We start from the raw sequence: 22,314 nt of genomic DNA, 5'->3' as shown, positions 1-22,314 counted from the left end.
TTGGTCCCAAAACAGAGTCAGAATCCACTTGAATGGCTCTAAATCAGTTTCATCCCAAACTACCTGGAGTTAAGAGGTCACCACACATTCAGCATCTTGCCCCAAACTGGTAAATTGGACAGTGGGCAACAGTTGTTCAAACTCTTGCCTCAACAAAACCCTGGATTCTGCTCATTCAAGGTTTTTGCTCATCCAAGGCAAGAGAAATAGTAGCATTTTTGTTGTGCTGCTCAGAACTGTTCACACTGGAAACAACAGGTGTTCATGGTACCCTATTCCACACAGCAATCACCACAGCATTCTTCTGCTGTCTATGGCAAAAACCACATTCTCCCAGGAACAAAATATCCCAATACAATTGCTGAGAAATGACCACCACCAAAAGGCAGCCTTGAGGGGAAGCTGTGTGGACTGTGCATTGCCAAATGAGAAACTCTGTGCCTTACTGTGGATGTTGTGCTAGATTGGCCGAAGACTTTAATTTGTAGCTCTAGCTTGAATTGACAGAGTGCTAAAATCCTTGTAATACCCAAACAAACCTTTCATCAATCAGCAAAATATATAGTCCACAATGGAAAGAAGCAGATGTCTTCAGCAGAGGGAACCTGGAAGTAACTCGCAAATCAATCAGTTGCATAAAGTTCAGAGAGAGAAGTTGGTAAAGCAGCTCCCTGTCAGCAAACAAGAGTAAGAGTCCTTGTGTGTTTGAAATTCAGCAGCCCTTTTCAAAAGTGCTTTGAAGTGGTTTGCTGTGCTGCTTGATGGTAAAGCCAGTACTTCAGGCTCTGTCAATAAGTCTCAGTAAGTCTATGTAGGAACAGAAAAAAGGTCTGGTTAACTCCCGAGTTCTTCAAGAGGGATAACAGTGGATGCTGCCATCCTCTACGATCCACTAGAGTCATTACATGTGCTATAAACCAGGGGTTCCCAACCTCTGGCTATTTCCCAATGGCTGGGAATTATGGGTACTGTAGTTCAGCAAGATCTAGGGGACCACAGGTTAGGAACCCCTGCTATAGAATAGAGGTGTCCTGCTCTGGCTACTTGCCTTGGAGACACTAGACCATTGACCATATCTGATCGTGCATTCGAAGTCATTCAGAACTGAAGCCTGAAACCACTGGCTTTTTTATCTGGCCGCTTTCACGACTGAAAACATTTTGGCTCAACAGAGTATGTGCAAGTTTCAAGAAAGGGACTCCCCCACCCCACCCCAGCTCATGCTTTGCACTCCTCCTCCACTTATCTGTGGTTCTGGAGGCAGCAGAACTCGCCTCTCCTTCTGAGCATCCTTTTCTCTTTTATCTCCAAGGGTAGATATTGGTAAGAGCAGGAAGCATTGCCCTCACTCTGATTTGACTTGTGCACTCAAATCTCATTGGTTACAAAGTGTCATCATGACTAAAGGCAAATATTTGCTCACTCATGTCTTGTGGGTAACAAGAAAGAAGGATGCCAAGCAGGGAAGGTAGTTGCTGCCAGCAATAAGTGAAGTAAAGAAGAAACACTTTACTCCTGTTCACAGAATCTCTCCCTGAAAAACTGTCCAATTAGAGTGCTGTTTGCAGTTGGAGTACATTCAGCTCAGTCCTGGGAATAATGCCCAAAGCATCAAATGGCTCAGAGATCACAGTGATGAAGAGACAGCTGGGGGTCGGGGTGGAGACTGCAGGTCTTCTAGCCCCCATCTAAGATAGCGTGGACAAGAGGGCAAGTGAACAGTCCTCTGCTCTGAGTGGCCCTTTCCTCAGAGCCCTGCTCCTAGAGACTGGCTCCTTTTCTCTTCAGCATGACTCACAAACGAATGGTTTAAGTTTGGGGCAATGCTTAAGAAGCAGGTGCTGTGCTGTTTGCAGAAAGTGAGAGAGAGAAAAAGACCATACGTGCTAAAGTGCTAAAAACAAAGGGAAAAACGGTCAAAGACCCTTCTTGGCCTTGTCATAATTTCTGGCCACACTTTATCAGTCCTGAAGGAAGGAATAGAAAACACCTGCTCCTGACATGGACTGGAGAAGTTTTTCTGAGGGAAAGACATTGCACCCAGGAAATAATTTGCTCCCTTTACCAAGAGTCATACTCACTCTCTCTCTCTCTCTCTCTCTCTCTCTCTCTCTCTCTCTCTCTCTCTCTCTCTCTCTCTCATAAAAGCCCACTCCAACTCATCTGCACATTTCCATCTGGTGCTTCTTGACTCAGGACTCCAACCTACCAGGAAAGCTTTGCTAGTGGCAGTTTTGGTTTTCCCCTTAGACTGGTTTCCGTGCATACTTCCTGCGGTTCTTGTCATCCACTCGTTCCAAGTACCAGGTTCCTGGGAACAAATCCTCCTTGGACCCATGGGGAGTGTGGTCCACTGCAGAAAGACAAAATGAAAGGTGTGCTTGTAGGAAGGGATTGGGGCAACAGGTGTCTTAACGGTGTGGAGAGTCACCCAGAATATCTCTCAAGGTAGCCTGTGGACACAAACTCTGCTTTCCATTGTGCTCATTTGCTGATGAGAGGTGGCTCAGGAGGAATCACAGGATGTTAGCAGAGGAAATGAAGAAGAGATCTTTAGAAATGATGGTTCCCCTTCAGACACACAGGAGAGATCCCAATGTTTACACTCTAATCTTGTGTTCTGGTACCTGGGAAGAAGAGTATCTGGTGTGCTGGGGAAGCAAACAATTATCTTTTTGACCCCTAAAGCTACCAAGTGACTCTTCACTGAGCTTAGCAATAATAAGACCAAATGGCTAAGAAAGGGGGAAGGTCATTTTAGAGGTCGTGGCCTCACACTTTGTACCCCAGAGGTACAAAATATTATGGGTTCATTGTATTTCAGCTCGCATTCTCTGGGGAAACTGCAAAGTCTGGCTGCTGTGCAGAAGTGCTCTTACCTCCTATGCAGAGAGAGGGAAGCATTCAAGCTCAAGAAAATGCCTTCAAGGTGCTCTTTAAGAACATTCACCAATTCCCAAATCCAGGGACTTAAATCTGTTTCTGCCACAGGAGAGTGCATGTAGGCAAATCAAGAATGCAGAGTTCCTGTGGCTTTGCAGGAAACATCCACAAACAAAAAAATAAGTTCCTTCCTACTAGTGATTACAATCTTCCCTCCAGCTACCTTACAAAGTTTGACTTCTGACAATACAATAGTTATTTTGGTGGTTAGTTGGCTTTTTGGTTTCGTGGATATTCCCAGTACCCTGTGGTATGGCGTGCAGACACCACTGCAGTGCCCAGTGGAAAGCTAAAGCTACCCTTCATTTTTTTTCTTGTCCTCACCCAGATGATGAGTGTCCTCTCTGAGCTTCATAATATCAGCAAATTTCTCTGGCGAGACACATTGCCGAGAATCCAACCGAGCTTGCAGATCTGAAAGACTGGATACCAACTTTTCCAGGGGTGAGCCTGGAAGAGAGAGGGCACACACATTCCAGTTAGTGTTGATCCTTCCTAATCCTTTCAGAGACCCCAACAATTCCATTTTTCCTGGGACAACATTTCCCCTACAAGCCAATCACTGCTTGCCACACAATGAATTAATTGGCCTAGAACATTTCAGATTCTGCCTGCGTTTTCAGATTCCAAAACTGAAAGAGTGTTCCAGACTGCAAAACCAACTTGATGACCACCCAACCCACCATGCCAGGGCTGAAAGCAGCCTCTTCAGGTAGGGGAGGAGGGGCACCATCAATAATGCCCACTTAACCAACTGCAGATGTCCAGAACACCCTTATCCCTATACAGTGTGTGATGGAGTTGCCATTTGTTAGATGGCTGTTGAAACAGAAACAGGACTCAAGAACTTAAGAGCAACCTCCCTGGCTGCTTCCTCATGTAGGATGTGTCTGCCCCTCATGCTGCTATTGTTACTGCCTCCTCACTGCAGGAACTGGGAGATGAGACCATGAATCCCTTAATTGGAAACTGACTCCAACCAGCAGTGCCAAGCAGTATGGATTCCCCAGGGTGACTGCAAAGTCTCCATACTGTACAGAAGTACCTTTTGATACCCTGTAGAGAGAGCAAGCAACATTTAAACTCAAGAAAGTGCCTTAGAGCTGTTCTCTAACTGCATTCACCACCCCAAATGCCAGGGGCCAAATCTGATTTTAGGTTTTTATACATTAAGGAGTGCACATGAATATGTTTGGAAAACATTACATGCAAAGCTTTTGTAGTGACTACACTGCAGAAGATATCTAAAAGAAAGAAATTAGATTCCTGCCTGCTCTTGCATACAGATCTTTCTAGCAACAGCCAGACATCAGTGTATTGTTCCATGAGTATTCTGATACCCACCCACACACACATCATTGCATCCTGCATCTATCCCAGATCACGAGTTGGAATGACACTACTGGGTAGGGTTACCAACAGTCCCTTATTAGCAGGGATATCACTTATTTCGGCCCAGAATTGTTTGTCCCTTATGGGATGCCATTTGTCCCCTATTTTCAGCTTATGGGAAGAACCTATAGCTCAGGTCAAACCAGTTATGTTCACTAATAATGAAGTAATTAATTAGCTCCAACTCCTTTCCCTTTTCCCTCCCTACCAGAGTCTGCTGAGGCTCTGGTGGACTGTAGGCTTAGGGTTGCCAAGAGTCCCATGTTGTGGACATTAACAAAAACATTAACATTAACAACCATCAATGACTGGCTACCTTAGCATTATCCAGGTATTAGGATTATGAAAATCATGCAAGTGGAAGCTGGGCCGACTGAATGAGGACACTCGAAGAACCTTAACCCTCTGTCGCCATGCTGAGTCAAAGAGCCCCTCAAGACAAGGGAATCGGTACATCCTACCTGGCCCTTGGCAGGGGGTGGGGGCAGGAGGTGGGGGCGGGGTGGAAGAGAGCCTGTCCTTAAGGGATGGAATCTTGGAGAAACCTGGCAAACTCTTGTGAGATCTCAGAGTGGGATCTCAAGACCAACAGAGATCCCACGAGACTTGCATGGGATGTCAGATGCTATTTAAGGAGGTGCTGGCCAATGATGAAGGGCCAGCACCAGTCTACAGAGAGAGCTCGACTTGGCAAGAGCCCTGGGATCCATAAAGAGGGCAGAGACTGGTTATTACCCCAGCAGGTCTGTGAGGTGAACAGACCAACGGGACCAGGGCTCACCACTTTTGGCCCCTCTCTGCCAGCATTCTCAGGCCAGCATTCTCAGACCAGCATTTGGAGGCCCCTTGGAGGGAGAGGGGTGTGTGTGTGTGTGGTGGTGGATGCTGTGGGTGAGAAACACATGGAGGTCAGCGAAAGACCCTAAGAGAGAACATCGCAAGTGGTTTATATAAGCTGAGGAGAATCAATCTAAATTGTAACTTACACTGCAGTTTAAGTTGAAAGTGGTAAAAACACAAACAGAGGCTCCCAATTACTCCTGCATGCTCCCTGCCTCATCATGTCCCTTATTCGGGCAGTGGAATGTTGGCAACCCTACTACCGGGGGAGGAGGAAAGAGTAAGTGGCTCAGGTAGAATGCAGGAGGTACAGAATGTGGCCATTTGAGCAGCTCAAAGGATTTTAGGATACCCCAAGAGGTCCAAAGTTTCAGGGGAAAGACAAAAAGAGAGCTCCACACCAATAGGAGACTCACCTGGGGCAGAATTCTGGGACACCTTCAGGGAGAACATGCTAGCTGCCAGTCCTGAACCATAGGAGAAGACGCCGATTCTGGAGCCAGCTAGCTGCTGGGCAGAGTACCTGCAGCAGTTCAAAGGAAACCATTAACAGAAAGTTCTGGAGGAAAAAGCCACATTTCTTCATTCCCCAGCCTGCACTAGAAGTGACTGATCCTTAATAGAAGAGGTGCAACCAAAAATTACACTGCATAAAAACAAACTTATGTGAACCTTTGTGCAGAATCACATCCCTACCAAGAAACCTGATGAGATACCACCGAGTTACAGGAATTGAGGGTTGGAAATGAAGGGTCTGAAACATGTCTTGCAAAATGGATTTGAGGCATACATCAGGATGCCAAGTAGCCTTGCCATGTCCCCCGGAATTTAGGGTAGCCCCCGGATTTTCTAGCAGCTCCACCCGGCTGCAGGATTGCACCTAGATTTACTCGGATTTCAAATGCGCCACCTGGGTTGCCCGAATTTTACTCTGGATCTAATCACAAGGGAGAGAAGAGAGGGAGGGGAAAGAAAGGAAGGCTCCGCGGCTTTGCCTCCTGCCATTGGCTCCGCAGTTTCTCTGCAGTCATTGGTTTGTTTTATTGTTCTAAACCACTTAGAGACTTGGGTAGTGGCAGGCAGTATACACATCTGTCAAATAAATAAATAAATAAAATGCAAATTAGGCCATCCAGGTTTGGGAAGCTTGAATATGGTAACCCTAATGCCAAGCTGCCACCTTGAGTGGCATAGTGGGGAAATGCTTGACTAACAAGCAGAAGGTTGCCAGTTCGAATCCCCGCTGGTACTATATCGGGCAGCAGTGATACAGGAAGATGCTGAAAGGCATAATCTCATACTGTGCGGGAGGAGGCAATGGTAAACCCCTCCTGTATTCTACCAAAGACAACCACAGGGCTCTGTGGGCGCCAGGAGTCGAAATTGACTTGACAGCAGACATTACTTTTAATGCCAAGCTGATGGCAGCAGTCAACAACACACATTGTTTCTTATCAATACTGCTAAACTAACTTCCTATAGCTAAGGTTACAGTCACCATTTCTTTAGACATATCTATCTATCTATCTATCTATCTATCTATCTCTAAGGCGTACCCGTTGTTAATCCCATGCGTGGCAGCTCTCACGAGAGTTTGCAAACGAGCTGCCAGGAGGGGGAGAGAAAAGTGATAGTGGCAGCGAAGAAAAGGTGAATGGATGGGCAGGCAGAGAAAGAAAGCGGTGGTGGTGGAGAAAGCCCATTCTCTATGGCTTAAGGCAGGGGAGGTGCAAGCAGGGGGTGAATTAGTTGGTGGGGGGGTAGGAAGGAGGTTTCACAGCCTCCCCTGCCACCCCGTAAGGCAGGAGGTGGCTGGGGTGTGGGGAAGGTGGCACAAGGAGCTGGACTGGGGGTGGATCGGGGAAGCACTGCTTAAGCAATTGGAGGCAAACTTGCAGTCTGCAGTGCTGTGCTGTGGCGACCCTCTGCCTTGGCCACATTTGTGTGGATCAGATTCTACCAGGCAAGAATAGGAAAGGGAGGTCACAGACAGAGCTCTTGGTGCTTTGCACCAGTCTGGGGATAAAGGGAAGCTCTGTTTCTTTTGAACAATGCAGATGCTCTGTTGAGGGGAAATGCTATCACAGAGAGCTGCCCAAGAATTTATATAAGCACTGGGAACATTTAAGTTAGGGATTTGAACAATGATGTTGGTCTGGATTATCAAGCAGAACAGACAGCTAAACAAGCTTCCAGTGTGTTTTCTTAGGGTTTCTATTTTCTGGACTGCCAAGCACTGAGACATTCTTTCAGAGGGAGTTTAAGGGGCCCTGCTGCCCCCTCCCCTCGCAGCTCCCGGTTCTAAGTACGGAAGACCCAGCTGTGCAAAACAGGGCTTTCCCAAATCTCCCCCACCCCCCGCTCCGCTCTGTCTGCCATCCCCCGCACTGAGTGCAGTTGCCGACTGCCGAGTCCGCCTTTGCGGCTGGCCCAGCCCCGCCTTTCCCTGACATGTCAAGGCTGCCTCCGATTGGCTGAGCCCTCCGCCGCCGCAGCAGAGGATCCTGGGATGTGTAGTCCTCGGGGGGGGGGAGGCGGAGCAGCGCCGGTGGTGGGAACATTCAATAAAGGGCAAGCACACAACACATACACACAGACACGGGATGTTTTGGGGTGAAGCCCCAAAACTAAAACACATGGCCCTCCCCTAACACTCAAGGGTGGGGGGGAGGACAGGGAGAGCAGCTGAACGTGAGACTGTCACCACGCCAACTGCCTTCTGTATGTCTTACACACACACACAGAGCATCTGAGAGATCTCCCCACACAAACACACAGCATTGGGGAGGTGAGGATACCCAAGAGAGAACAGAAAGAAATTCATGCTTCAGACAGCTACACATGTGAGGGTAACGCGGACCCAGTCTAACAAGCTACACAGACACACTTACACCGACACAAGCCCTCTGCACTCAGAGCGGGATCTTTGCAATGACAGCTCTCCTAGAAGCACCCTTCCCTTCCTTGCTGGCAAAGGAGAGGAGCCAGCCCCTGTGCTCAGAGGCCTGCGAGGCAACCCACAAGGGAGGGAAAGAGAGACAGTCAGAAGAGGGGGGAAAGGGAAGGAAAGAGTGAAAATGAAAGGCAGAAACGAGGGCGGAGGAGGAGAGAGACACGGGAGGAGAGGAGATAGACAAAAGAGCTAAATGAGAGAGAGAATAAAAATAAAGGGGGGAAAGAAAGATGGGAAGATAGTGCACAGATGCTCTGCAACCCTATATGAACCCATCAATGTTTCTATCACTTTTGAGTCCACAAAAAGCATGACTTCTCAAACAGGATGGAACGGCAGCAACAGGAGGTGGAGGAGGAGGAGGAGGCAGGGCTTCCCACAGATCACAGATGTGAGCTGAGATTTGATAGTGGAGTTGATAGAATAAGTGTAAAAATGGTTCTTTACAGTGTCATATGTGAACATGGAAGTGATATGTGATCATGTTGGGCTAACTGATGTAAAAATAATGAGAACCTGTGCTTAATATCCATGTTTTGGGCGCCATGATGGTGCCAAGAGGCAAGTGGACCCACGATCTAAGCACTGGATCCAAACAGAGGAACTGCAGAGCAATAAAGCACTAGCTTTGATGCTCTGCGCAGGTTCAGCTTTTCTGAATATTTCTATAACAACTTCCCAGTATTAACAGCAGTTCTGTGAATGCCAGCCTGGTACTCTGTGTCTGACTAAAAAGGGAAACATAAGTTTTTATTCATTTAAAATACTTCAGTCCCAACTTTTAGTTCAAGAACTCACAAAGCAGCTCACAACAATTGAACAATAAAATAAAAAACATATAATAAAATCATCTCTCCCTCCCCCGCCACTTTCCTTCTCCAGATTGATTCTCCCCCTTCTGTTTCCCTCCTTCTTTTCCCCGCCCCCCATTTCTTTCAGTATTTCCTACAATTCCTTCTCCCATTCGTTTTCCTTTCCTTTCAGCCCCTTTCCCAGCATTTCTTCCTTACTGCATCCCTCCATCCCAGCGTCCTGCTTTTCAGTCTCCTCTCCTTTTCTGTTTCCTCACACTGCTGTTTAGCTCTCATCCAGTGGCAGCTTGTGGTCCTTGGGGCTGGGGGTGCGGAGAGCAGGGGGGAAGAGATACCAGTCGTAATCTTTGTTATACAATAGTTGCAGGCTCTCTTTCTGTTAAGCTCTCCTTAGTTTTTATTGCTCTATGTACCTTACTTTGCTATGGTTGTATTTTATTGTTAATAAGGGATATACTAAACATTAATGCATTTATTTCTATAGGCCAGGCATATCAGATGGTATTAATGGCTCTCAGTATTTCCCATGGACCTTCAGTTTTCAGTGGGCAGTCTTGTCACTCATTTTAGTACATGGCAGTGATTAATCCCGTGGGGGCTCCCCCCCCACACCCCATTTCCTGGAACCACAAAGAACCCCATTCAGTGCAATTACTTTTCCACAGCAGGCTGACCCATGCAACTGACTGCTCACAGCTGGGCAGACTGGCAAGCCTGAGTGTCTGCGTGTTTTCTTACAGGAAGCACTACAACGTTCAAGGGGGCATGTACACTCCTGTGCATGTTTACTTGGGAGTAAGCTATCATGGGACTCAGTTACTTGCTGTTTCTGAGGAAACTGGCAAAGTTACACCTGCACTGGGGAATTAACCTGGGAATTAGCAGTTACCCCTGCTAACTGGGCAAAGAGGCACTTTTTACCATGGTGATTCTCTTTATTTAGCAAGGCGAGAGTAACTGGCCCTATCCACCCCCAGCACAGTACCTCCAGTGACTGTTGCTGGTGTCTGCCTTATGTTTCTTTTTAGAAGGTGAGCCCTTTGGGGACAGGGATCCATCTTATTTGTTATTTCTCTGTGTAAACTACCCTGAGCCATTTTTGGAAGGGCGGTATAGAAATTGAAATAATAACAACCTCAACAATAACCTCAGAGCTGGTGCCCCCCTGCTAGAGATGAAGTAAAGGATGAGAAAGCAAAACAATTGCTGCAGGAATGGGATGAAGTTAAAATTAACCTTAATGAACCTGAGAACAAAAACAAGCTTCCTGCATTTAGGATCATGTCATGTATGAAGAATGTCTGCCCATATTAACCATCCACAGTAACAACAAACGTTTCAGCTTTAAAAGTGCAGCAGTTTTCAACAAGAGAACACTCTCAAATTGAACTGTGAATTCTGTTATTCCTTGCCTTCTTGGCTCCGGCCCCAGCAGAAGTGGGAGAAAGAAAATCTTCACAGAGAAATACTATCAGTCAGGCAAAAGAAGGGAGGAGAGGTGGCTGTAGTGGAGTGGGGGATGCAAGAAGGAAAAAAGAAAGCCCATTGGGCAAGAGTAGGGAAAAGAGGTAACTGGATGGGGGATACAAGACAAAAAGAAAAGTAAACCCTGCTGGGCAGGAACAGTCAATTAGCAAGGGTTGGGGCGTCTGGCTGGGAGGAGGTAACCAAGCACATCAAGCAAGCAAATAAACCGATCAGGAAAGAAAACCTACAGCTTAATCAGAAGAATGGGATACAGCCATTTTCTCTGAGGAGAAGGGAGCTTGTTTCAACCCCTCCTCTCCTTTCCTCTCTGCTGCTGTAGCCTCCTGTCTTCCATGATTGGCCACAATAGGTGTCCATCAAGCTATCCTGCCTACTGATTGCTTGGGAGCACTCTAAGCATTGGCCCCCTCATAGGAAACAAAAGGTTAAAAAAATACACAGACTGATTGCTACAGGCTAGGAATGTGCAAACCATTTCAACATCGAAAACTTTCAAATCAAAACCGGCCGTTTCGAGTGTCTTAAGCTTGAAACAAAGCATCATTTAAATAAAGAGCCTGTTTAGAGCTCAGAACAAAAAAAATCCTGCTTCAATTCAAAACGTTTTGACATTTTGAGTGCCATTTTGGAGGCCTGTCTTTCTCTTGCTGATTGGTTTTCTGGCACTGGCTTCTGATTGGCTTGTGATCCTGTGGGAGTTTGAGGGAAAGATTAAAAACATGTTAAACATTGCCTGCTTCCCCATTTTTGGGGGGGTGTAGGGTGGCCATCACCCATCATGCCCTACCACCCATCTGTCTATAGGTATGTGGTAGAGTTTAGAATGTTTGCTTCAATCATCAGTTCTGTAGACTGATTGATCACTTTATATTTCTTACAGGATGCTTGGGACTGTTATTTTTCTGTTAGGATGACTCAAGAGTAGGACTGTTGTTGGTAACAGATGAGTAATAAAACTTAGTAACTTTGTTCAATAAACTTAACAAGCCTCAGTTTCTGCTCTGTTATACTCTGCTACACCCAGGAGTTACCAATGGGGAACAATGGGGTGTTTCAAGTTTCTCCACTGTTCCCTATGGCCAAAACACTTGAAATGTTTCGAGGTTTGTTCTGTCAAAACAACCAGGTTGACTGCTGTTTTGATTAAAACTTTCCCGCCGTCTGTGTTTTGTTTCTAGCTCGAAACAATATACAGAATCAGTTTCAGGCACATTCCTACTACAGGCTGTGTATTTCCCCACTACTACCTTTTTCTCCTCTGGGGGAGCTGTGGTTAGAGCACCTCCAAGCAATCAGAATAGTTTGACTGATACTATTCTAGCCAATCACAGAAGACCGGAGACTGCAGCAGCAGGGAGGAGTAGTTTCTCCTCAGAGAAAATGGCTGTCTCTCATTCTTCTGATTAAGCTCTAAGTTTCCCTTCTTGAAAATTGTATATGTTTGTTTGGTTTGGAGGGATGGGTACAGCTGCCCACCCCTGCCCATGCCCTGCAAACATTCAGAGCCATTGCTCTATTGAAAACAATGGCACTTAACTTAAGGCTGCTTAAAGGAAATTAAGCCACCTAATGACGCAGCAGGGAAATGCCTGACTAACAAACAGAAGGTTGCCGCCAGTTCAAATCCCCACTGGTATGTTTCCCAGACTATGGGAAACACCTATATCGGGCACCAGCGATAGAGGAAGATGCTGAAAGGCATCTTCTCATACTGCGCAGGAGGAGGCAATGGTAATCCCCTCCTGTATTGTCCCAAAGAAAACCACAGGGGTCTGTGGGCACCAGGAGTCGAAATCAACTTGAAGGCACACTTCACCTTAAGGGAATTAAGTTGGGAGGTACTGATTTTCTGTTGTGGGATATAAAGTGTACATCAGGTCTGAGTTTTCTAAATACCTTGGAAAGTGAGGAGAGGCATGGGCTTTGGAGCATGAGCAACCAATCCATGGTGCATATTTGGAAATGATATGGCTGCTCTAGGAGGTGGCAAAAACATCAGCCGTCACTGAGAGAATCCATTTCTACATCCTGCCATTTAAGAGAAATCTTAAAAAGCAGAGATTTCAGCTGATCAAGCATTAGTTGCTATACTGATTTAAAAACACTAATATTTTTGCAATATCTACATCCTCATCATAGGGATCTGGATCCACTTGGGAGAGGAAGGTATCTGCTGCTGAAGAGGGAGGGAAGACTGTGATAGGCCTGCATCACTAGAAGAAAAAGAAAGTACAACTCACTGTGCCAGCAGAGATGCAAGGCAGCCATACACAGATGGCGTGTACATGTTGCCATTGCGAGCAGAGAGGAAGAGGGAAGGTTGGGTTTTCTGACTGAACAGCTCCATGCTGGCCTTCTGAAAAGCTTTGTCCACTTCCTTGCTGGAGTAAGTGTCCTCCAACTTCACATTGCTAAAAGGAAAGATGGATATTTAGTGCTGGTTGCTTGCTACAGTAATCCCCGCCTATCGAGTTCCATGCTGCCTCCAACTAGCCCAGCAGTAAAATAATGTCCCCCATCCCTCAAAGGCTTGTGAATATCACCCTTCATGCTCCCATGAAGGGCGATACACAGGCTTTTGAAGGGTGTGGGACATTATTTTTTGTTTTAAAGAGGCAGTACTAGAACTGCCAGGAATTAGAGGCAGCAGCACCTTGTTTGCCACTACGACTCCATTCCCAACTCCTAGCATCATCGGATTTTAAAGTCGGGACCTTGGAGGTCTTCAAGCACAACCCTCTGCTCAGTGCATACAAATGTTACAGCTCCTCTGGCAGATGGCCGTTAGGAAATTCTTCCTGATGTGCTTCCTTTTTTCTTCTTCCCCAAATTCAATTTTTATTGATTTTAACAATAATATTATTACGAGCATTCATAACAAACAGAATAAATGGAAATGGACTTCTCGCACACCTCTCTTCATGAAAGATCAACTATAAAATTTACCCTTGCTATAATAATAATTCAAAACATAAATTTAAACCCTTACAAACACAGTTAATCTTCCCAACCTGCATTTTTTTCTAAATTTCGAATCCTGCGGTAAGATCCATAGTAGGAAAATAATTTTTTAGATACAACAAAAATGGTTTCCAATCTTCTTTAAAACATTCTAAGTTTTGGTCTCTTATCAGTGTTGTAAGTTTTGCCATCTCCGCATATTCCAAAATTTTTATCAGCCAATCTTCTTTTGAAGGCAGTTCATTACTCTTCCATTTCTGTGCATATATTATTCTGGCCGCCGTGGAAGCATACATGAAGAGTGTTAAGTTATTTGTAGGAATTGCTCCTTGTGTTATTCCCAGTAGGAAGGATTCTGGCTTCTTAGGAAATGTCATTTTAAATATTTTCTTTAATTCATTATATATCATATCCCAGTAGGCTTTAGCCTTCCCACAGGTCCACCACATATGAAAAAAAGTACCTTCAGAATGTCCACACTTCCAACATTTGTTTGAAACATTTTTGTACATTAACGCCAATTTTTTTGGTGTCAAGTACCATCTATACATCATTTTATAATAGTTTTCTTTTAAAGCATAACATGCAGTGAATTTTAAATCATTTCCCCATAACTTTTCCCAGGCTGCCATTTCTATATTATGCCCCACATCTTGAGCCACATCTTAAGCAAGTTGGATTGCACAGAAGTAAATTATTTAGTTCAATGGGCTTCCTCTTCAGTTAAAAGTGCACATGAAAGGGTTGGATTCAGAAATCTTCTCAGCTGCTCTCCCCTCCCCTTTTGTGTTGACAAGCTCAAGTTATGTTGGAAGGTGTGTGGTTTGGGATCTGTGGGGAGGAAAGGAGGGGAAAGCTGAGATTTCTCCCTGCCTGTTTCTCTCTCCGCGGCGAGGGACTGGAGGAAGCAAGCATGGGCAGGCAGTGGGGAAGAACTGTCCATACTGCAAAACGCTGCAATGCATAAAATGTGGGGAAAGGCTTCCTACAATGGAAAAATACAGCTACTTCCCTGCAGCACATTTACAATGTGGAAACACAGGGAATATGGAGGGGCACTTGGTGGAAATGTTGTGAGTACAGTTGCAGCATGTAATCTGAAAAACGCCCTGGAAGAACAGAGAACAAGCTCCCTTCCTCTTTTACATGACAGCCCTTCAGAAACAATAACTCCTGCCTGCCTACATTGTTAGGGAAGCTTCCACTAACAGTTTCCACTAACCTAAAGTCTTGCAGCCCTTTGTAGATTCCACTCTCAGTATCAGGCTTGGAGGACGAAAGGAAGTCATTCAGTAGCACTCGTGCCAGAGATTTCTGCACCAGCTTACAGAAGGGTGTGTGGAAGATCATGAACTGGAAGTCTTCAAGAGTGCACTGCTTGTTGATCCCAGCTGCCTCCAGGTAGAAGGGTTTGAGAAGTTGGGGAGGTGTAAACCACCCAGGGAGGGAAAGAGAGAAAGATGATGGCAATAATGGAATGATACACACTATGTCTCTCCTCTCACTATCTGAAGTCTTCTCTCCTTGAAGTCTACTATCAATGTCAAGCAGGGGCGGAGCTACTATTGGGCCAACGGGTTCAAAGAACGCAGGCCAGGCCCAATCAGGGGCTGTGGCTCACAGCCCTGACACACCCCCTGCGTCTGACGTCAGACGTGGGGGTGCTGATTTACCTCCCGAGCGGGGGCTGCGTGACCCCCGTTCAAGAGTTAAATGGCCACTGCATTTGCGGTGCGGCCAGGAGCGACTCTTCTCTGCCTTTAAGGCAGGGAAGAGCCGCTCCTGGCTGCACTGCGAATGCAGCGCCAGCCTAAGTAGCTCCTGAAGGGGCGGCATGGCCACTTCAGGAGTTAAATGGCCAGCCTAGGTAGCTCCTGCAGGGGCTGTGCGGCCCCTTCAGGAGCTAAATGAAGGTGGCCAGGAGCGGCTCTTCCCAGGGAAGAGCCGCTCCTGGCTGCACTGCAAACGTAGCACCAACCTTAATTTAGCTCCTGAAGGGGCCGTGTGGCCCCTTCAGGAGCTAGACTCCATCTGCTGCCGAACGGAGCCTTGTGGCTCTGTTCGGAAGCCAGAGCATGCCCCCCCACGTCTGGCGTCTGATGTCAGACGTGGGGGGCGGGGTGAGCGGGGCCTCTGCCGCGGCCGCACACAGGCCACTGGCAGTCACGCTCCACCACTGATGTCAAGTAATGTTCTACATGCCTTTATGGGGTGGTGGAGGAGGAAATGGGACAGAGAGCAGGAGGCAAAGACATTCCTTCCCCTACCCTTCTCTCCCCTCCTCTATAGTGTCTCATTCGCACAGTTTCTTCTTGTCTCTGGTCTATCCTTTGATTTCCACTATCAAGTCTCTAACACTGAGAATTGGAAGGGACCTTGAAGGTCTTCTAGACTAATGCCCTGATCAGCACAAGATTCTGTTACAGCTGATCCTAGTCACTTAACTTTTTTGGTTAAGTGATCACTGGGGCTTGGATTGCAAGGAAAAGTGAATAAGGCTATTCTTATGACCAATCCCGGGGCAGGGAGGGCAGCACATTGTGGGTGGGGGGACCAGGGGTGAACCTGCCTTCCTCACAAATGATCCATGTTCATTGGTGGGATACATGGATCATACCCCCACACAATCTGCACTGGTGGATCGGGGGAATCCCCTGTGAGTCAGGCGCCGTATGTGCCCAACTCTGTGTGCACTCAGGCTGCATGCAGCACGAGCACACACACGACCCTGACCACAGGGTTAAGGGTGTGCTCATGCCCTTAAACCCTGGCTAAAGTCAGGCTACTCACAAGAGCAGCACTGGGATTGAATTTGATCCTGGCACTCCAAACAAGCAGCCCAACCCAGGCTGGGCTGCCCTAGCCTGGGCTGGGCTGCTTGTGAGAACAGCCTTAATTTCTTCCCAAGTTCCATACACTTTGGTGGATGAATGAGGAGAGAATCTGACCCTGCTATGCTTTCTGCAAAAGCAGCAGAGTGGAGTCTGACCGGGGAGACCCGAGTTCAAATCCCCATTCAGCCATGAGACTGGCTGGGTGACTCTGGGCCAGTCACTTCTCTCTCAGCCTAACCTACTTCACAGGGTTGTTGTGAGGAGAAACTCAAGTATGTGGTACACCGCTCTGGGCTCCTTGGAGGAAGAGCGGGATATAAAATGTAAACAAACAAATAAATAAATAATCAGTTTGGAGATTAAGGAGATCTGAGCACTCTCAGCCCTCCTTTACTCTTGCTCCAATCACAGGGACTGGAACAAAGCCATCCTCCTCCTGTCCTGGGTCCAAGGGAATCCAGCCCCTGCATCACTTAGAATGCAGTCCTCTGCTTCCCCAGAATTATTTGCATGGCTTTTTTTTTTTTTTTTTTTTGCTGCTAAGGATCTTTTGTGGCAGTGTGAGGGAAGTGCACAAGTGGAATTTTTGGCTAGCTGCTGTTTTTGAAGTTTCAGGGGAAGGTTGCTTTTGTCGATCTGGATGAATATAATTTTGCCATAAAAGCAGCACTAAGATGACATAACTGAAAAGCAGGCAGCAGTGGCCTGCGTCCAGCCGTGGCGGCCCCGCTCATCCCGCCCCCCTCGCATCTGACATCAGATGAGGGGGGCATGGTCTGGCTCCCGAATTGAGCAGCACGGGTCCATTTGGGAGTTAAGAGTCTGGCTGGTGCTGTGTTCACAGTGCGGCCAGGAAGGCAGCCTTTAAGGCAGGGAAGAGCCGTTCCTGGCCACGCTGCAAATGCAGTGGCAATTTAACTCCCGAATGGGGTCTGCGTGGCCCCTGCTCAGGACCCCCAGCACCCCCGCGTCTGCTGTCAGACGCGGGGGGGGCGTGTTGGGGCTGCAAGGCGCGGCCCTTGATTGGTGGCGGCCCAGATTCTTTGAACCTGTTCACCCAATGGTGGCTCTGCCCTTGCTGAAAAGACATAGATGGAAGGGCTGCAAAATGGAATCTCAACAATTCAGCAAACGTTTCAACAGAAAAATCAGCTCTCTTTCAGAGATCAAACTTTTTGGTTAATACAGCGTGCATCCTCATAAAACATCAGTTAATCATGAGCTGTACACATGATTCGGGGTAAAATTGGTCTACTCTCAGAGAGTAGGATATTTGCTGAACACAGAAAATTGCCTAGGCGCCACATACTTCTTTTGGACATGTGGTGCAAAGAGCAAAGTTTGAATGCTAATTGAGTGAAAATCCACTAGCAAGGTATAAAAAAAGAGATTGAACTCCAAATCCTGTGATGCAGAAGATCCAAGTCTAAGGGGTGGAAGTGGGAATTGGCTCAGGGTAGCAGCACCAGGGCAGCAAAATTAACCCTTCCCACCACTGTTTCCCAATTAAAAATTTTTCCCTCCTGCGAAATTGTTGTTTTTTAATTTTGCAAGCACACACAACTTATGTAGTTCTTTTTAAAAATGTAGTTCTAAAAGAACATTTGTGCAGTCATACACAAGAAACATAATTTATTACATTAATAAGGAATGTAAAATGCACAGTCCAGACTCTCCTAGAACCCAGACCCAGTCCCTGATAAAGTGTACCCATTTCTCTTCTCCCTTCCAAAGACACTCCCTGCAGACTCCACTGCTACTCTCCACAGAGTCTTCCCCAATGAATATTGCCCTCTTCTACAATACTGCTGTCAAATTCCCGGTACTGAGGATTTTATCCTACTCTAGTTTTCCAGCATCCAGGAATTCTCTCACCTTTCTGCCTTTCCAACCACCTGAGCAAGGAATCTAGCATAAAGGCAGCAATCAGTTTCTTCCCTCAATATGGGTGAGGGGGAGCGAGGTTACAATGTTCACTGCAGGCACTTTCTGCACCATTTGCGCGGCTGCAGTCATTTAAAAAACACACAAAAACACCGTTGTTGCTCAAGAGCATTATTCTTCAAATGATTAAACTTGCACAAACACAGATAGCTGACACAACAGCCACGGGGAAGAAAGGCTGTGTTGCACAACTGCGTTTGTATAATTTTGAGCATTTGAAGAACAGTGTTCTTGCGCAACTAAGTGTTTTTTGTTTTTTTTAATGCCTGGAAACTGCCCACAGAACACTTGCACAGTATGTGGGCCACTAGAAGGACATAAGAACAGCCTTGCTGGATCAGGCTGAAGGCCTATCTAGTCCAGGATCCTGTTTCACATGGGCTCACCAGACACTTTTGAGAAATCCAAAGGCAGAAGGTAAAGGCATGCCCTCTCTCCTGCAGTTACTTTCCTGCAACTGGAATTTAGAGGCAACTTGCCTCTGAGACTGAAGGTGGCCTATAGCCACCAGAATAGTAGCCATACATAGACCTGTCCTCCACTATCTTTTTCCCTTATGATTGACTACCCTCCACCTCTGAAGAGAATCTTATGTAGGTTCAAATGTAGATCCATCCCCAGGAAGTGGAGTCAGACACCAAAGGGGTAGGGGAGACAATGAGGAAATCCAAAGCCCACTATTCTTCAGCACAGACCTTTCTGCCACTGATTCTCAATCTTCTTGCGATATGTGGCATAGCACCGATCCAGGGCGCGGAAATAGCACTGAATGGAGAGTTGTCCATCCACCATAGGATACTCCGAAGCCAAGTCTGGTTTATAGAAGTCATAGACATGTTCCATGTGAGTTCCACGGAGACCTTGGGAGGAAGAAACCACACACTTCCTAGTAAGCATTAACAATAGTAAAAAGGGGAATAATCCAGTTCTCAAATAACAGACGGGGTCCAGCCCCCTTACTTTTTAGGATGCTCTCCTACACTACTGTTTTTTATAAGGGTATGGGTGGCATGATTTGGCTAAAATTGGGAGAGTCTTGGAGTGGGACTTCTAGGGTCTATTGAGGCCCTGCTAGCTTTCTCCCATAATTAAAACACCAAAATAATCCCCAGGTTGAATGAAACATTGTACACTATGATATAGGCCCAAGCAGTTGGGACTCATCCCTCTTATAGTCATCTTTGTGCATTATTATCACAAACTTCTTATGAGTAATAAAAATACTCATTTGGTAAATATTTATGTATATCCCCAATTTTTATCATGAAGGGTAAAACCCTAATTGAGGTGTGTGTGTGTTTTAATCCCTTAGTTGTCATAATTTAACAAGACATAGTTTCTGTTATAACAGGAAGAACTAAAACATAGAAATTGGTCTGGAATGAGGTCAAGGTCTGTTCTTTGGCAGCCATGAGATACTCTTCAAACTACTCTGAAATATTAAAGAACACCTTGGCACTCTCTGACCAGTAGTATTTTAAAGTTTAGGCGGTGAAGGGCATAGCTGATTTTTTTTTAAACCCCATAAAGAAACAGAGGCACAGGCCAACATCCTGACTAATCAAGTGCTGGCACTTCTAAGGGCTGTGGGGGTGGGCACAATGGGAGCCCTTGTGCAATTCCCCCTGTCTGCCTTGCGTGAGCACGATTGCACAAGAGTCTTTAGAGTCTGGAGTGCTCCCCATGTTCTGGAAGGTCTTTGCAAGTCTGGAAACATGTCCCTGAAGATCAGTGCCTGCCATGTTCCCAATCCTGCAAAGCTTTACGGGAGCACTCTGTCTCCAAACTGTAAAGCCTCTTGTGCAACTGCGCTCATGCATGGGGAGGACAGGGGGAATTGCACAAGGGCTCCTATTGCACCCCTGCAGCCCTTAGGAGTGCGAGCATATCTTAGGATGTCAGCCACAGAATTTAAGCATCAGCAAATGCTCTTTTTAAAAACACACAAAAACCCACCAATATCCTGATGCTTTAATTCTGTCCCTCTGTTTTTGGCCAGTCTTGCCTTGGCACAGCACTTACACTAGAATGTCAGGAGTTCTATATCTAGAGGAGAGAGTAGTTTGTAAAGAAATTCTGGTTGGGAAGTGGCTCCTTCTGACCTCTGTTTCCAAGCCTTATTGTGAATGCAGAGTTTACCTTTGTGGACACCAGCAAGGCAAAGGTAAAAGTTCCAGAGACAACAAGTATTTGGACAAATCTTTAAAGCTAGAGTCCCTTCTCATTTTAAAGATCTCAAGAAGATGTGCTGTATATCCTTTTGTGTAGAGAGAAAGAATCAATGGAGACAAATTGTTAGTAATGGCAGCATCCAGAACCAGTGGGAGAACACTGCGGGCTTTACCCGACAGCCCAGCCAGCGCAGAGGCAGAGTAAGGAGCTCCCAGTCAGTGATTCAACAAACCACTGACTGGGGAAACTCTGCAGCGGTTAACTTGGCCATGCCTGGGAAAGGGTCAATTCAGACTCAATCCCATCCTCCCAGTTAGCGGTTCATTGAAACACTGACTGGCTCGGCTTTCCCCCACAGCCCAGCCAGCACAAAGCCAGGGAAAGGAGCTCCCTGTCCATTGACTGGGGAAATTCTGCAAGGTACACACCTCTTATGTCTGCCATTGGATGCAGGGTGTGTGGCTTGGGGTGCACATGCGCAAAGTGCATGATTAAAAATAAAAATGGGCGGGACTTGATCCTCCAGCTGCAGGTAAACTCCCTATGCCCCTGACTTCAACATCACATTTTCTGATTTGGAACTAGCCCCTCATCCTAATCCCAAATGTATGACAGCTGTGCCATGGCCTTTCCCAGAAAATCCAGCCTTGAGCTAATACTGGACTTGTCCGGAAAGTGTCCATGCCCAGCAGAAAACAAAAATTACTCTTGAAAATCAGAGGGTGGGGAGAAGTAGGGTTGGTTTGGACATGAAACAAAAGCAGCTACTCTGAGAGTGGCTGAAGCATGCTAATGTATCAGGCATAAGGGATCCATTGTTCCCGATGCAAAGCTGGCCATTTGGAGTGTGAAAGGGAAGGGTAGCTGCCAATGAGCCCCCACTCCCTCACTTGCTAAGGCCTTCCACATTCTGGAATCTGTGAGAGTTGAGACATGGATACATTTTGCCGACATAGATTTGTTTTCCCAGCAGCAAGACTTCTATGACTCTCCAGCCCAGCACATTCAATGCATGAATTCATGCATATTTAATCTGGCTGCTATGCACACAGCAGCGTTTATGAAGTCTGACAGAATTCCATATCTGACTATCCTGGCGGTCCTCTGCAATTGCAATCAAGCACATCAGCAGTTCTGATGTATTTTCAAGACATTCACATTGCCCTTTCAAGACATTCACATTGCCCACACTGCACACAGTGTGCCACAATTTTTCACACTGTAGTGGCCTGGCATTGTGTCGGCATGCTGAATGCAATGGTCACCATGTTTTGCATTGTTGCAGCAGGATTCAGGAAGCATGTTGTCATAGGGTCAACTCTCAACTGATTTCTTTTTAGAAAGAAAGATAATGGTTTCTCATGCAACCTGCTTCAGCAGCCAGTGCAGAAGAGTCCCATGTGTGGCTACATCAACAGCAACAAACTGCTTCGTGGCTGAAATCCCTGGACAGTTTTAGATGACCGGATGTTGTTGATACTGACCTCTCTCTAAAGCTAGAGGGGCATCTGGTCCAACCAGCATAGCTACAGCTCCTGCTCCACCTGTTGGTCGTGCATTCCCAGTAGCGTAGACTGCAATATCACCACAGACCACCAAAGCATAGCGTCCTGGTAAGGGAAGAGCATGATCAAAGGATCAACACAATGAGGAAAGCAGACAAAGCTCATCTTGATTTTCATTAAAACATACTGAACTGGAGACTTTATTTGAAGACAAATCCAGCATTACTCACGAGTATCTATGTGCAGGTATCACGAGGATCTATGTGCACACACACACACCCCAAGCATTTGAGTCTTCCCCCTCATTTTACTGGAAACCCCCCCCCCCAGCCTTATCACGCATATCTTACCCTGCAAAAAGTGAGGAGTTGCTCAGTTTCCGTTCAGGACAAGGACAAAGGCTTCAATATAGCTGGCTTTTTAGAAGGGACTGACTTAGTGCCAGACTAGATGAGACACTGTCGTTTTCC

At 46.4% G+C, this 22,314-nt stretch overlaps 1 protein-coding gene across 4 annotated transcripts in view; it reads right to left on the bottom strand.

Moving 5' to 3' along the window:
• Positions 1-446: 446 nt before the first annotated feature.
• The window catches only part of HMGCS2 (3-hydroxy-3-methylglutaryl-CoA synthase 2), a 28,341-nt gene continuing 6,473 nt past the window's right edge, over positions 447-22,314 (bottom strand). For all 4 annotated transcript variants that reach the window (XM_053247981.1, XM_053247983.1, XM_053247982.1 and 1 more), the window contains 8 exons: positions 21,824-21,949; positions 18,863-19,027; positions 14,612-14,780; positions 12,669-12,839; positions 5,592-5,698; positions 3,268-3,393; positions 2,210-2,353; positions 447-807 (listed from right to left, as the gene is read on the bottom strand). In XM_053247981.1, coding sequence (XP_053103956.1) covers positions 2,247-2,353; positions 3,268-3,393; positions 5,592-5,698; positions 12,669-12,839; positions 14,612-14,780; positions 18,863-19,027; positions 21,824-21,949 — 971 coding nt within the window. In that variant the 3' untranslated portion in view covers positions 447-807; positions 2,210-2,246. The remainder of the gene's footprint in view (positions 808-2,209; positions 2,354-3,267; positions 3,394-5,591; positions 5,699-12,668; positions 12,840-14,611; positions 14,781-18,862; positions 19,028-21,823; positions 21,950-22,314) is intronic.

The sequence above is a fragment of the Hemicordylus capensis genome, chromosome 4 (assembly GCF_027244095.1).
Source record: "Hemicordylus capensis ecotype Gifberg chromosome 4, rHemCap1.1.pri, whole genome shotgun sequence".
NCBI lineage: Eukaryota > Metazoa > Chordata > Lepidosauria > Squamata > Cordylidae > Hemicordylus > Hemicordylus capensis.
Note: the sequence above shows the minus strand (reverse complement) of the source record. Positions and strands in the feature narration are given on the sequence as shown.